At 49.6% G+C, this 15,875-nt stretch overlaps 1 protein-coding gene across 1 annotated transcript in view; it reads left to right on the top strand.

Annotated features, from left to right (window-relative positions):
• Positions 1–15,875, top strand: part of LOC117658908 (transient receptor potential cation channel subfamily V member 2-like) — a 40,785-nt gene that overhangs the window by 14,665 nt on the left and 10,245 nt on the right. Inside the window, exons 7-12 of the mRNA XM_060692437.2 lie at positions 3,118–3,285; positions 4,151–4,309; positions 7,767–7,862; positions 9,226–9,296; positions 11,148–11,313; positions 13,343–13,409. Coding sequence (XP_060548420.2) covers positions 3,118–3,285; positions 4,151–4,309; positions 7,767–7,862; positions 9,226–9,296; positions 11,148–11,313; positions 13,343–13,409 — 727 coding nt within the window. The remainder of the gene's footprint in view (positions 1–3,117; positions 3,286–4,150; positions 4,310–7,766; positions 7,863–9,225; positions 9,297–11,147; positions 11,314–13,342; positions 13,410–15,875) is intronic.

The following is a 15,875-nucleotide window of genomic DNA, read 5'->3' as shown; positions in this document are numbered from 1 at the left end:
TCAACCTGCCGTCCGTGGGTGAGACGTCAGAGATGGCTCGGGAGTTCATGGCTTCCATGACAGCTATGGACCTGACCCAGTTAATTCATGGCCCTACCCACACAGGGGGAAACACGCTGGATCTGGTTTTTGTCTCTGGACAGTGGTTGAGGGATCTTGATATAGGGGATATAGTTACTGAACCCTTGTCATGGTCAGATCACTCTCTCCTTCGTCTCGACTTTCGAACCGCTGCACCCCGCCGCAGGGAGGCGGAGCCGGTCAGATGGTTCCGCCCCAGGCGCCTGATGGAACCTGACAGATTCCAGACGGAGCTTAGGCCATTTCCTGAGGTTCTGGCACACGCCTCGACTGGAGACCTGGTGGCCGCCTGGGATAGGGCGGCTGCTGGTGCTCTGGATCGGGTCGTGCCTTTGCGGCCTCTGACCCGGTGCTGATCTCAATTGGCTCCTTGGTTTACCGAGGAGCTGAGGGAGTTGAAGCGCCGGAAAAGACGCCTAGAGAGTAGTTGGAGGGCCAGTCTTCTTGAATCTGACCGGACACTAGTAAGATCCCACATTAGGAATTACTTAGTGGCGATAAAAGCAGCGAAATGTAGTTATTTTGCTGCTCTTATTGCGTCATCAGATAATCGCCCGGCCGCCCTCTTTAGGGTGACCCGCTCCCTGCTCCACCAGGAAGCGCGGGAGGACCCCTTGGAGGGTAGAGCCGAGGATTTTGTTCAGTATCTGTATGACAAAATCACTCAGATTCGGGAAGATTTGGACTCCGACTGGGTAGTCTCAGGGGGAGAGACAGGGGCAGGTCTTGAGAATATTATCTGGGATGAGTTTGATCCTGTGACCCCTGAGGACGTGGACAGGATTCTGGGTAGACTGAACGCGACCACTTGTTTATTGGACCCGTGTCCTTCCTGGTTAGTACTGGCTTCCCGGGAAGTGACACGAGGCTGGCTCCAGGGGATTATAAACGCTTCGCTGAGTGAGGGTGATTTTCCCGCCGCCTTGAAAGAGGCGGTGGTGAGGCCTCTCCTCAAGAAGCCTTCCCTGGACCCGGCAATGTTGGTAAATTATCGTCCGGTCTCCAATCTTCGCTTTGTTGCGAAGGTTGTTGAGAGTGTGGTCGCGCAACAGCTCCCCCAGCACCTGGATGAAACGACGTATCTGGATCCGTTCCAGTCAGGCTTCAGGCCCGGGTACAGCACGGAAACGGCATTGGTCGCGTTGGTTGATGATCTCTGGAGGGCTCGGGACAGGGGGTGCTCCTCTGTCCTGGTCCTGTTAGATCTCTCAGCGGCTTTTGATACCATCGACCATGGTATCATGCTGCACCGGTTGGAAGAGTTGGGGGTGGGAGGCACTGTGTTGCGGTGGTTCTCCTCCTTTCTCTCTGACCGGTCGCAGTCTGTGTTGACAGGGGGACAGAGGTCGGCCCCGAGGCCCCTCATATGTGGGGTGCCGCAAGGGTCGGTCCTCTCGCCTCTCCTGTTCAACATTTATGTGAAGCCGCTGGGCGAGATCATCCGTGGTTTCGGGGTGGAGTACCATCAGTAAGCTGACGACACCCAGCTGTACATCTCCACCCCGGATCACCCCAACGATGCCCTTGAAGTGATGTCCCAGTGCCTGGAGGCCGTACGGATCTGGATGGGGAGGAACAGGCTCAGGCTCAACCCATCCAAGACCGAGTGGCTGTGGTTTCCGACGTCCCGATATAGTCAGTTGACGCCATCACTGACTATTGGGGGCGAATCATTGGCCCCCACGGAGAGGGCTCGCAACTTGGGCGTCCTCCTGGATTCACGGCTGTCTTTAGAAGAGCACTTGACGGCCGTGACTGGGAGGATTTTTCATCAGGTTCGCCTGATTCGCCAGTTGCGTCCCTTTCTGGATCGGGACTCTTTACGCACGGTCACTCATGCCCTTGTCACCTCCCGCCTGGACTATTGCAACGCTCTCTACATGGGGCTCCCCTTGAGGAGCACCCGGAGGCTCCAACTGGCGCAGAGTGCGGCCGCGCGGGTGGTAATGGGAGCGACATGGCGTTCCCATGTAACACCTCTCCTGCGCGAGCTGCACTGGCTCCCGGTGGTCTTCCGGGTGCGCTTCAAGGTCTTGGTTACCACCTTTAAAGCGCTCCATGGCTTAGGACCCGGGTACTTGCGGGACCGCCTACTACCACCAATAGCCTCCCACCGGCCGGTACGCTCCCATAGAGAGGGGCTCCTCCGGGTGCCGTCAGCCAAACAATGCCGACTGGCGGCCCCCAGGGGGAGAGCCTTCTCTGTGGGGGCACCTACTATCTGGAACGAGCTCCCCCCAGAGATACGGAGGATCCCGGATCTGCGCACCTTCCGCCGCGCCTTAAAGACCTTACTATTTCACCAGGCCGGCCTGGCCTAATTTTCCCCCTCTTTTATAAAAGATTTTTAAAATTTTAAATATCTTTTAGTATTTATATATTCAATTTTAAATTGGTTTTAAAAGTTTGGGGTTTTAAATTTGTCGGGGCCAAAATTATTTAATTTGATTTTATTCTATTTTTTAAATTTTGTATTGTATGTGTTTTTATTGTTTGGCTGTGCACCGCCCTGAGTCCTTCGGGAGTAGGGCGGTATAGAAATCTAATAAATAAAATAAAAAATAAATAAATAAAATACTTTGGCCAACTAATGAGAAGGAAGGACTCACCGGAGAAGAGCCAAATGCTGGGAACGATGGAGGGCAAAAGAAGAAGGGGGCGGCAGAGAAGGAGGTGGCTGGATGGAGTCACTGAAGCAGTTGGTGTGAGCTTAAATGGATTCCAGAGGATGGTAGAGGACAAGAAGTCCTGTCCATGGGGTCGCGATGGGTCAGATACGACTTCGCAACTAACAACAACAAAATTGCTATTAGTTATAATTAATAGTAATATTATTAAGGAATAATTAAAAGGTCAGGTCCAAAAAGAATCATGTTTGTGCTGAAGTTTTCTGGACTGCGTAGCTTAGTTATCAGACGTGACTTCAAGAAGGTCAAAAATGTCCAGATGATGGATGGACAATGAGACCCCCTTGGCTTTTCTGACCCACCCCTAGAGACACCCCTGTTACCAACTCAGCCGTTTTGGTCTTTCCAGATGCTCAAGTACATGCTCACACGAAAGATGAAGGATCCCAATCTTTCGCGCAAGTTCATCGAGTGGACATATGGCCCCCTCCAGACCTCCGTCTACGACATGACCTCCATTGACAGCCGTGAGGAAAACTCGGCGCTGGAGGTCCTGGCCTACAACAGTGACATTCCAGTGAGTAGATCCAGTCAAGGATGGTCCTTCTCAGGATCTTCTCTGCCCTGCGATTCCTTCATTCAGCACCATCTCCTCCTTCTCCTCCTTGTTCCCCCTCCTCTTCTTCTTCCTCTTCCTCTTCCTCTTCCTCTTTCTCCTCCTCCTCCTCCTCTTCCTCCTTCATTCTTTTTCTCCTCCTCTTCCTTCTGCTCCTCCTTTTCTCCTCTTCCTCTTCTTCCTTCTGCTCCTCCTTTTTCTCCTCCTCCTTCTGCTTCTCCTTTTTCTCCTCCTTCTCCTCTTCCTCCTCCTTTTTCTCCTCCTTCTCCTCCTTTTTCTCCTACTTCTCCTTCTCCTCCTCCTCTTCCTCCTCCTTTTTCTCCTCCTCCTCCTCCTTTTTTTCCTCCTTCTCCTTTTCCTCCTCCTCCTCCTCCTCCTCCTCCTCTTCTTCCTCCTACTTTTTCTCCTCTACCTCCTCCTCCGTTTTCTCCTCCTCCTCCTTTTCCTCCTCCTTCTCCTCCTTCTCCTCTTCCTCCTCCTTCTCCTCCTTTTTCTTCTCCTTCTTCTTTTCCTCCTTTTCCTCCTCCTCCTCCTTTTCCTCCTCCTCCTCCTCCTCTTCCTCCTCCTCCTAATTTTTCTCTTCCTTCTCCTTGATTGCTGTGGGTGTGGAGTTCCCCTTTTATTCGCCTTTTTCTTCTATGGGCCCTGTTTGCTCTGTGATTTACCTCATGATGCTCCTGTTTGCCTGAGTATCTACTTTGGTATATATATGTAGATGTAAAATGTATTTATTTATATAAAACTACAAGTTCTGGTCAGCATCTCTGACTTCATTTGGACACCGGCTGCTGCCCAACTCCCTGAAAGCGATCTCTCCCGTCCACAGAACCGGACCAAAATCGTGGGCTTGGAGCCTCTGAACAAACTACTTCAGCACAAGTGGGAATCCTTCATTAAAAAAAGGTTTTACTTCAGTTTATTCCTCCATCTGACTTTCATGGTGATCTTCACAGCCACTGCTTACCACTGGCCACCAAAGGATGAGGTAACTCTTCTTTTTTTAAAAAATGGATGGTTTTGGTATAAAGAACAGAACAGAGTTGGAAGGGACCTTAGAGGTCTTCTAGTCCAACCCTCTACTCATGGACAAATGTCGTCCAATTTTTATTTATTTATTTTATTTATTTGTCAAGCATATGTAAGATTACAGATAAAAATATAAATATGATTGTGAAGACATGAAATGTATAAGAATAAAAGGGGACGGTAGCAGAGGTGGGTTTCAGCAGGTTCTGAGCAGTTCTGGAGAGCCGATGGCGGAAATTTTGAGTAGTTCGGAGAACCGGTAGTAAAAATTCTGACTGGCCCCACCAACATCTATTCTCTGCCTCCCAAGTCCCAGCTGATCGGGAGGAAATGGGGATTTTGCAGTAACCTTCCCCTGCCACGTCCACCAAGCCACACCCACCAAGCCATGCCACGCCCACCAAGCTACGCCCACAGAACTGGTAGTAAAGAAATTTAAAACCCGCTGGTGCGCTAATGCACGCCCCTTACAGACCTCTTAGGAATGGGGTGAGGTCAACAGTAGACCGTCTAAGATTAAAGTTTTGGGGGTTTGGGGATGAGACCACAGAGTCTGGTAATGCATTCCAGGCATTGACCACTCTGTTGCTGAAGTCGTATTTTTCTGCAATCGAGTTTGGAGCGGTTTACCTTGAGTTTGTTATCTATTGTGTGCTCGTGTGTTATTGCGGTTGAAGCTGAAGTAGTCATTGACAGGTAGGACGTTGTAGCAGATAATTTACATTGTGGCCGATTTCTTTTTCTTCTTTTCTTGAATTTTTTTTCTTTTTCTTTACTTGATTTTTTTTTCTTTTTCTTTACTTGAATTTCCCCCCCCCCCTCAATCTTTTCTTGAAAACCTCCAGTGTTGAAGCACCCACAACTTCTGGTGGCCAGCTGTTCCACTGGTTAATTGTTCTGACTGTCAGGAAATTTCTCCTTAATTCCAGGTTGCTTCTGTCCTTGGTTAGTTTCCACCCATTGCTTCTTGTCCTGCCTTCAGGTGCTTTGGAGAATAGCTTGACTCCCTCTTCTTTGGGGCAGCCCCTGAGATATTTTAACACTGCTATCATGTCTCGCCTAGAAATAAGAATAGAACAGAATAGAAATATCTAGAATAGAATAGAATTATGAATAAGAATAGAAAAGAATAGAATAAATAGAATAGAATAGAATAGAATAGAATAGAATAGAATAGAAATATTAATAAGAATAGAATAGAATGTATTAACCGCAGCTAGAATTGAATTTGCACAACATTGGAAAAGTGGAGAGATTCCCATTGATGAGAAGGTGATAAGGAAAATATTAGAATGTGCAGAAATGAACAGACTAACTTTAGCAATTAAGGAGAAAAAAACAAACTGAATACTATGTGATATGGGAGGTATTTTATCAATGGCTGAAGAATAAAAAAGGAGTTTGGAAATGAAGAAGTTTAAAGAGAAAATAAAAATAGATTAAGATAAAGATGTAAATAAAAAGGAAATTTCTAGTGTATATAGAATGAGAATGTGGATGTTTAATGTTAAAATGTATTATTATTATTATAAGATATTAAGAAGAAAATGGAGAACATTATGTTTAAATGTATAATATGCTATAGTATTAAGCTTAGCGATAGAATAGAATAGAATAGAATAGAATAGAATAGAATAGAATAGAATAGAATAGAATAGAATAGAATAGAATAGAATAGAATAGAATAGGAATTCTTTATTGACCAAGTGTGATTGGATGCACAAGGAATTTGTCTCCGGTGCATAAGCTCTCACTGTACTTATATCTTAGATTTAGAAGATACTTCAGATGAAATGTAGAAGTTCTACCAGGGGTATCCAATCTTGGCACGTTTAAGACTTGTGGACTATAACTTCCCCAGCAGGCTGGCTGGGGAATCCTGGGAGTAGAAGTCCACCCCTCTTAAAGCATTCTGGCTGGGGAGTTCTGGGAGTGGAAATCCTCCCCTCTTAAAGCATGGCTGGCTGGGGAATTCTGGGAGTGGAAATCCTCCCCTCTTAAAGCATTCTGGCTGGGGAATTCTGGGAGTTGAAGTCCTCCCCTCTTAAAGCATGAGTGGTTGGGGGATTCTGGGAGTGGAAGTCCAGCCATCTTAAAGCATACTGGCTGGGGAATTCTGGGAGTGGAAGTCCACCCCTCTTAAAGCATTCTGGCTGGGGAATTCTGGGAGTGGAAATCCTCCCCTCTTAAAGCCTGCTGGCTGGGGAGTTCTGGGAGTTGAAGTCCACCCATCTTAAAGCCTGCTGGCTGGGGGATTCTGGGAGTGGAAGTCCACCCCTCTTAAAGCCTGCTGGCTGGGGGATTCTGGGAGTGGAAGTCCACCCCTCTTAAAGCAGGCTGGCTGGGGAGTTCTGGGAGTGGAAGTCCACCCATCTTAAAGCATTCTGGCTGGGGGATTCTGGGAGTTGAAGTCCACCCATCTTAAAGCCTGCTGGCTGGGGAATTCTGGGAGTGGAAGTCCACCCCTCTTAAAGCCTGCTGGCTGGGGGATTCTGGGAGTGGAAGTCCACCCCTCTTAAAGCAGGCTGGCTGGGGAGTTCTGGGAGTGGAAGTCCACCCATCTTAAAGCCTGCTGGCTGGGGGATTCTGGGAGTGGAAGTCCACCCCTCTTAAAGCAGGCTGGCTGGGGAGTTCTGGGAGTGGAAGTCCACTCATCTTTAAAGCATGCTGGCTGCGGAATTCTGGGAGTTGAAGTCCACCCATCTTAAAGCATTCTGGCTGGGAGATTCTGGGAGTGGAAATCCTCCCCTCTTAAAGCATGCTGGCTGGGGAATTCTGGGAGTTGAAGTCCACCCCTCTTAAAGCCTGCTGGCTGGGGGATTCTGGGAGTTGAAGTCCACCCATCTTAAAGCCTGCTGGCTGGGGAATTCTGGGAGTGGAAGTCCACCCCTCTTAAAGCCTGCTGGCTGGGGAATTCTGGGAGTGGAAGTCCACCCCTCTTAAAGCCTGCTGGCTGGGGAATTCTGGGAGTGGAAGTCCACTCATCTTTAAAGCATGGCTGGCTGGGGAATTCTGGGAGTTGAAGTCCACCCCTCTTAAAGCCTGCTGGCTGGGGGATTCTGGGAGTTGAAGTCCACCCATCTTAAAGCCTGCTGGCTGGGGAATTCTGGGAGTGGAAGTCCACCCCTCTTAAAGCCTGCTGGCTGGGGAATTCTGGGAGTGGAAGTCCACCCCTCTTAAAGCCTGCTGGCTGGGGGATTCTGGGAGTGGAAGTCCACCCCTCTTAAAGCCTGCTGGCTGGGGGATTCTGGGAGTGGAAGTCCACCCCTCTTAAAGCAGGCTGGCTGGGGGATTCTTGGAGTTGGAGTCCACCCCTCTTAAAGCTGCCAAGGTTGAGGAATACCGCTCTGAAGGATCTGCCATCTTCTCAGTGCCAAAGTCCCTGTCCTTAGCCTACTCTCTTCCTCTCTTTACAGCCTCTTGTTCCAACAACAGTGACATTCTGGAACTTATTAAGACTTCTTGGAGCTGTGATCGTTTTAATTGGTGGCATTTATCTCTTCATTGCTCAGGTAGGATGCCCCCCCCCTTTTTTTATGGCTCCTCTGACCACACATGCATTTTTAGTACAGGCAGTCCTCAACTTATAACAGCTCACTTAACGACTGTTCAAAGTTGCAATGGCACGGAAGAAAGTTACTTATTTTCACAGACCCCTGCAGCATCCGTGGTCCATTGGTCCAAATTCAGACGCTTGGCAAGTGACTTATATTTACGACGGTTGTAGAGTCCCGGGGTCATGTAATCGATGAGCAAAGTCAATGTGGGGAAGCCAGATTCACTTAACAACTGGGTTACTAATTTACCCACTGCAGCGGTTCAGTTAACAACCGAGGCAAGAAATGCTGTAAAATGGGGCAAAACTCACTTAAGAAATGTCTCACTTAACAACAGAAATTTGGGTCTCAATGGTGGTCATAAATCAAGGACTACCTGTCTAGGTAGTCCTTATCTTACAACCATCCGTTTAACTGCCATTCCAAGTGACCTATGATAGGTCCTCGCACTTACGACCCATTGCGACAATCCTGATAAAAATGCAGACGTTTAGCTTGCAGTGTGTACTTACAACGATTGCAGGATCCCAGGGGGTGCGTCCATGTGTGTGACGTGATCGCCATTTGCGACATCCCCAGCCAGCTTCTGACCAGCAAAGTCCCAGGGGGGAAGCTTGATTTGCTTAACAACGGCATGATTCACTTAACAACGGCAAGGAAGTTTCTTCACCATGCCAAACTTGGTCATAAAACTGGGCTCAGTGACTTAGTTAACAACTGCCTTGCTTAGCGACAGAAATTGTATTCCCAAATTATGGCCACAGACATAAGAATCCCGGAAGCAAAGAAGCAAGGCAAGAAATCCAGGAATCCAGAAAGAACGCAAGGAATCCAGGAAAGTTCAAACGTCGGCACTCAACACTCCAGGAATTTAGTGTTCGTTCCTGACAAATGCCCTTCCCCGCAGTGTATCCTTAAGTCTCAGTCCCCAGGTGTGCCTTGTGAAGAGGGGCGGGGCGCTCTCTTCCTGAGTAGTCAGGTCAGTCTGCGCTGTTCTCGCCTTCTCTCCACTCTCCATGCTTGAGGATCAGGAGGGGGAAGTCCTTGCTCATCACCTGAGCTCCCTTTCTCATGTTCACTGCTTAGCTTCTCTTGGTCATCCTGCCCCTGTTTCTCCCTGCCTACAAGCCATCCCAATCCTGAAAGGCCCTGGCCTGACTGGGCCTGCTCCTCCCCATTTTCCTCCCAAGCCAACGAAGCCCACCCCTCCTCGATCTCCGTGTGCTCCAGTTCCTCCTCGTCTTCCTCTGCATATTCAAGCTCCGAGGGAAGCATGACAGCAATGTCCTGATTTCTGTTCTTATTTATTCCCTTTTAGATTGTTCAGTTCTGGAGAAGACGGCGCTCTCTGAAAAGCCTTGCAATGGACAGTTGCTTTGACATATTCCTGTACGTTGCTGTTTTTATGGAGGCCATCAATCAAAAAAATCAGAATAGAGCTGGAAGGGACCTTGGAGGTCTTCTAGTCCAAACCCTTCTCAAGCAGGAGACCCTAGCCTAGACCATTACAGATAGGTGGCTGTCCAGTTTTTTCTTAAAAACCTCCAGTGATGGAGCACCCTACAACTTCTGGTGGCAAGCTGTTCCACTGGTTACTTGTCCTTCCTCATTGGATATTGGCCTTTTGTTGGAAGTATCAATGAAAACACCACTTGTTGGCTTTTGTGGCTTAGGTAGGACTAGAACACACCACCTCCTGGTGTTTGGCCCAAAATCACCTCCCGGTTTCATGTCTAAGGCAGGACTAAAACTCTCCGTCTTCTGGTGATTCAAAGTCATCCAGTCGATTTTGGTGCCTGATGTAGGACTAGAAGTCACTGGCTCCTTGTGGTCGATTCAAAGTCACCAGTTGGCTTTCTTGGCTGAGGTAGGACTAGAACTTACAATCTCCTTGTCAGGTTTTCAGGCCGTCTTCAAATAAATTGTGTCTCAAACAATGTCCTTTTTGAAACAAACTTCCATTTTATTTAGCATGGCAACTTTTACACTGACTCCATGCAGCCAGCACTGCCGTGCTGCCCCAAAATCCCTCCTCTTCCTTCCCCCACTCCTCTGCATTCATTGGCCATCTTCCCAATCATTCACCCCTAATCTACTGCTCCAATTCAAAGAATTTCCCCCCTCCCATCCATCTCCTAGGGGACATTATCTCCAGCTAAAATAAGTAGGTGAAAGGCAACCGTCCCGTTGCAGACACTTGCGTTCTCCTTCTCATGTCAGCACTAGGATAAATGCATCTTGACCTGCTGACACTCCTTTTGATTGGCCCAAAATCACCCACCCAATTTCATGTCTATGGCAGGACTAGAACTCCCAGTCTCCTGGTGATTAGCCCAAAGTTACCCAGCCGGCTTTCATGCCTCTGGTAAACGAGCCAGAAAAGGCAACCAGAAGAGATAATTCTATTTTGTGGTAACAGAATCTTGCAGGTCTGAAAGTACAAATCTCCCGCTGCCTCTTTGATAGCCTGAGGAAACCAAGAAGGATCCTTTCTGGATTTCTTTTTCTTCCCATTATGCAGCTGTGGGCTCTGCCTTCTCTTCTCTGAACATGCCCTGAAAACAGCATCTCTTCCTCTGTCGTGGTCTTTCCCACCTTACGTTCCCCCCCCCAAACAGTGGTGGGATTCAAATAATTTAACAACTGGTTCTCTGCCCTAATGACCCAGCTGGGTGGGCGTGGCCATGGTGGGCATGGCCATGGTGGGCGTGGCCAGGGGTGTGTGACAGGCAGCACTTGGCCTCCTGCAGTCTCCTGGGAGCAAAAATGGGCCACAGGGTGGGGGAGCCCCTCCCCTGCCGTCTGTTTTGGGCCTAGTAGGCCTCCTTGCACTTACCTGGGAACCAAAATGGGACGTGTGGGGACTCCTGGAAAGGACAGGGCGGGGAAGGGAAGGGAGTGGCCACCCATTTTGGGCCTAGTAGGCCTCCCTGCAGCCTCCTGGGAGCAAAAACGGGCCGCCAAGTGGGGCACAGCTGCACACCCCCTCCCCCGGGTCCTGTTTTGGGCCTAGTAGGCCTCCCTGCACTTACCTGGGAACCAAAATGGGACCCGTAGGGACTCCTGGAAGGGGCAGGGCAGGGAGAGGAGGGGCCAGCCAGCAATTTGCCCGAACCGGTCTGAACCGGTTCGGGCGAATTGCTGCCCAACCAGTGCATTTCGAATTGCTTCCCCGAACGAGTGCCACCGCTGCCCCGAAATCAACGCTGCTTCTCTGTTTCCCTCTCTGGCCTTTGCCAGGTTTCTGCAGGCAATCAACATCCTGGCCTCCTCCATGATGTTTTTTGCAAACAAGGCAAACTACGTGGTGCCCATGGTATTCGCCTTGCTTTTGGGCTGGGTGAATCTGCTCTACTACACCCGGGGTTTCCAGCAGATAGGAATCTCCATCGTGATGATCCAGGAGGTAAGGTTACAAAACCGGACCGTTTCTGTTTCCAAAATTTCAAATAGTCTTCGACATACTACCGGTTCGTTTAGTGACCGTTCAAAGTCACAACGGCCCTGGGGAAAAAAGGGGACTTTCAGCGGTTTTTCACACTTGCAGCATTCCCCCGTGGTCATGTGATCAAAATGCAGACTCTCGTATTTACGACGGCTGCCGTGTCCCGGGGATGTGTGTCACGTGATTCCCCTTTTGTGACGTTCTGCCAAACCAATTCAATGGGGAAGCCAGATTAATTCAATAGCCACGTCACTAATTTAACCACGGCAGCGATTCACTTAACGACGGTGGCAAGAGAGGTCGTAAAATGGGGCAAAACCGACTGAACGACTGCCTTGCTTAGCAAAGGAAATTTTGGACTCAGTTGTGGTCATAAGTCAAGGACTACCTACATTGGAATACCTCTGATTTCACAGGGCAGCCCCGAATCTAAATTCAACTGATCACGTACAGGTTGTCCTCATTCTAGCATAATAGAGCTGGAAGGGGCATTGGAGGTCTTCTAGTCCAACCCCCTGCTCAAGCAGAAGAACCTATATCATTTCAGACAAGTGGCTGTCCAGTCTCTTCTTAAAAACCTCCAGTGGTTGTGAAACTCTCACAACTTCTGGTGGCAGGCTGTTCCACTGGTTAATTGTCCTCACTGTTAGGAAGTTCCTCCTCAATTCCATGTTGCTTCTCTCCTTGATTAGTTTCCATTCATTGCTTCTTCTCCTGCCTTCAGATGCTTTGGAAAATAAGTTGACCCTCCCTCTCTTCTTTGGGGCAGCCCCTCAAATACTCTAAGACTGCTATAATGTGTCCCTTCCCCCCCTCCTTCTTTTCTCTAGACTGGCCAAACCCAAATCCTGCAACTGTTTTTCATATGTTTTAGGCCTTTAATCAGGGGTGATATCCTACTGGTTCGCTCGGGTTCGGGCAAATTGGTAGCGGCAGCAGCGGGTGGTTCGGCGAACTGTTAGCAGCGGCAGTGCAAGGCTCCGCCCACCCGCCCGGATGTTGTTAGTTCCTGGTTTTAACCAGGAAGTACCGTATTTTTCGGAGTATAAGACGCACCTACCATTTTTGGTGAGGAAAACAAGAAAAAGAAATCTCCCTCTGCCTCTGAGCAATTTTGCCTCCTTGCAGCAAACAGCCAACAGCCTGCTTTACTTTCAGTTTCGTTTTCAGCATAGCTTGATTAGCACAAGGGGAAAAAAAAATCTGCTCCAGCAATTTATCTCCTTGCAGCAAGCAGCAGAGCCCTGCGCAAAACGGCTGAGAGCAAATCAGCTGAGAGTTGGGAGGCCGATCCAATCAACTTGTGCTAACTAGGCTGTGCTGAAGTTGAAAGTTTTTCTTGCTGTTTGCTTGCAAGGAGGTAACTGCTGCGAGGCACAGGCCAAAGGGTGGGGGCCAGTGGGTGGGCGGGGCTACATTTGGTGTATAAGTAGCACCTAAATTTTCACCCCCTTTTAGGGGGGGAAAAAGGTGCGTCTTATACCCCGAAAAATACGGTAACCTGTTTTTGACCCTCTGTGCATGCGCAGAGGGTCTACAATCAGACCTGATGATGGTGCGCACGCACTTCCAAACCGGTAGAGAAGTTAAGTAGACTTCACCCCTGCATTTAATCATCCTAGTTGCTCTTCTTCGCACACTTTTCCCAAAGTCTCAACATTCTTTTTGTAATGTGGGGGCCAAAACGGGATGCAGAATATTCCAGATGTGGCCTTAACTAAGGCCTGTTTAGATAAACCAAGAACCCCATTAGCTTTTTTGGCAGCTGCAGCACACAGCTGGCTCGTGTTTAAGGGATCATCCACTAGGACTCCAAGGTCCCACTCGCAGTGACGGTTTTTGAGCCAGGTTTTCGCCTATTCTCTACCTTTGGTTCTTCCTGCCCAGGTGAAATTTCCACGTGAAATTTCGTGTTTTCGGAGAGGGCCCACTGTTAGGTGCCGAGTTCGAAAGTCAGCAATTTACACATTGCTTCTCATTCTCATTCCAGGCCGTCTTGAGGGATCTTTTCCATTTCCTGATCGCTTATTTTGTCCTCCTCTTTGGCTTTGCAACAGGTGAGTGTCATGGCGAGGGGAGCAGTGGTGGGTTCCTCCCAGTTCAGTCCGGTTTGGCCGAGCCGGTAGCGGTGACGATATGATGTCACCAAACTGGTTCTCCCCCCCACCCTTCCACCCCCCCACCCACGTTATTCTTACCTTTTATTTGGTCCCACCCCCCATCTATTGCTGCCTCCTGAGTCCCAGCTGATGACTAGAGGGAAAAAAACCTGTTTAAACTCTTGCTGCGGGGCTTCAAAGGGCCGCCCTACAGCTGATCAGTGTTAAAAGCAAACAAATGAGTCGGGTCGTAAGTGCGAGGACTGGTCGTAAGTGCGAGGACCCTCCAGAAATGACTCTGACCAGCTAGCCACGCCCACCTAGTCACATGACCTCCAAGCCACACCCACAAAATAAGCCACGCCCACAGAACCGGTAGTAAAAAAATTTAGAACCCACCCCTGGAGGGGAGGCACAGGTGAGCTTAGCCAAATGAAATTAAGCCAAGGTAAGAGGGGCTCGCAGATAGGCCACCGGGGCCAGAGGTAGCCAAACACCAAGGAGAGATCCAAAAGAGAAATTTTCTTGCTTCCAGATGTTGGATGGGTGGGTGCTTCACCACTGGAGGTTTTGAAGAAGAGACTGGGCAGTCATCTGTCTGGAATGATCTAGGCCAGTGACGGCTAACCTTTTTGCCGTCGTGTGCCAAAAGTCGGGGGGAGTGTGAAGGGTCGCTCGTCCGTGTGCCCATAATCATAATTCAATGTGCCCCACCACCCCCCTTGCATGGACGCACAAACCCCACCCCCGTGCTCTCCCCACTTATGGCACAGTGGACCCGGTAGGCCTGTTTTTCACCCTCCCCAGACTCCAGAGGCTTTCTTGGCACCTGGGGAGGGCAAAAATTGCCTTCCCCACCCCCGGAGACCAGAAATGGCCCGTTTTCTGACTTCCAGTGGGACTGGAAGGCCTGTTTTTCACCCTCCCCAGGCTCCAGAGGCTTTCTAGGAGCCTGGGGAGGGTGAAAACAGCCTTCCCCACTCCCCTGGAGGCCCTCCGGAGGCCGGAAACAGCCTGTTTTCTGACTTCTGGTGGGCCCGGAAGGCCCAAAAATCAGCTGGCTGGCGTGCGCTTGTATGCCAGAGCTGAGCTAGGGCAATGCTCGCGTGCCCAGAGATATGGCTCCGTGTGCCACCTGTGGCACTCATGCCATAGGTTCGTCATCATGGATCTAGGCCCTAAGGTCTTCTTTTTTTTTGAATTTTTTTTTAAATTTAAAACAAAAACAAAACATAAAACCACCATCATTCAAATATAATCACAGACAGTGTGTCGAGTAAAGTCTTCTTTCTTGAGCAGACTAGAAGATCTCCAAAGCCTCTTTCAGTCCTATGATTCTGTGAAAGGTCCTGCTCTTAAGTATTCTTGGTTAAAGAACGCTAAGGAGGCCTGTTTAGCATGCCGAACCCATCTATGATGCTGGACTGGAATTTATAGATATACCTTAACTGGGGGTGGGTGGGTGAGGAGAATTCAGTTTTGGGAAGACAGAAGGTCCATCAGCTGGAAAATTGAAATATGGGTGGCCATAGAAATGGAATGAATGAATGAGAGAGCGAAAGAATGAATAATGGTGGGGAGGAACAGGCTCAGGCTCAACCCATCCAAGACCGAGTGGCTGTGGTTTCCGACGTCCCGGTATAGTCAGTTGACGCCATCTCTGACTATTGGGGGCGAATCACTGGCCCCCACGGAGAGGGCTCGCAACTTGGGCGTCCTCCTGGATTCACGGCTGTCTTTAGAAGAGCACTTGACGGCCGTGACCGGGAGGATTTTTTATCAGGTTCGCCTGATTCGTCAGTTGCGTCCCTTTCTGGATCGGGACTCGTTACGCACAGTCACTCATGCCCTCGTCACCTCCCGCCTGGACTATTGTAATGCTCTCTACATGGGGCTCCCCTTGAGGAGCACCCGGAGGCTCCAACTGGCGCAGAGTGCGGCCGCGCGGGTGGTAATGGGAGCGTCATGGCGCTCCCATGTGACACCTCTCCTGCGCGAGCTGCACTGGCTCCCGGTGGTCTTCCGGGTACGCTTCAAGGTTTTGGTTACCACCTTTAAAGCGCTCCATGGCTTAGGACCTGGTTATTTACGGGACCGCCTACTACCACCAATAGCCTCCCACCGGCCAGTACGCTCTCATAGAGAGGGACTCCTCCGGGTGCCGTCAGCCAAACAATGTCGGCTGGCGACCCCTAGGGGGAGAGCCTTCTCTGTGGGGGCACCTACCGTCTGGAATGAGCTCCCCCCAGAGATACGGAGGATCCCGGATCTGCGCACCTTCCGCCGCGCTGTGAAGACTCTTTTATTCCATCAAGCAGGCTTGGCCTAATCTCCTCCCTCTTTTAATACATAAATTTTAAATCTGTTCTTAAATTATTGGGGTGTTTTAATTTGTCTGGGCCAAAAAATGATTTAATTCGATTT

Source organism: Pantherophis guttatus, chromosome 1, assembly GCF_059756535.1.
Source record: "Pantherophis guttatus breed Tessera chromosome 1, ASM5975653v1, whole genome shotgun sequence".
NCBI lineage: Eukaryota > Metazoa > Chordata > Lepidosauria > Squamata > Colubridae > Pantherophis > Pantherophis guttatus.
This window is presented reverse-complemented; position numbering and strand designations above follow the sequence as displayed.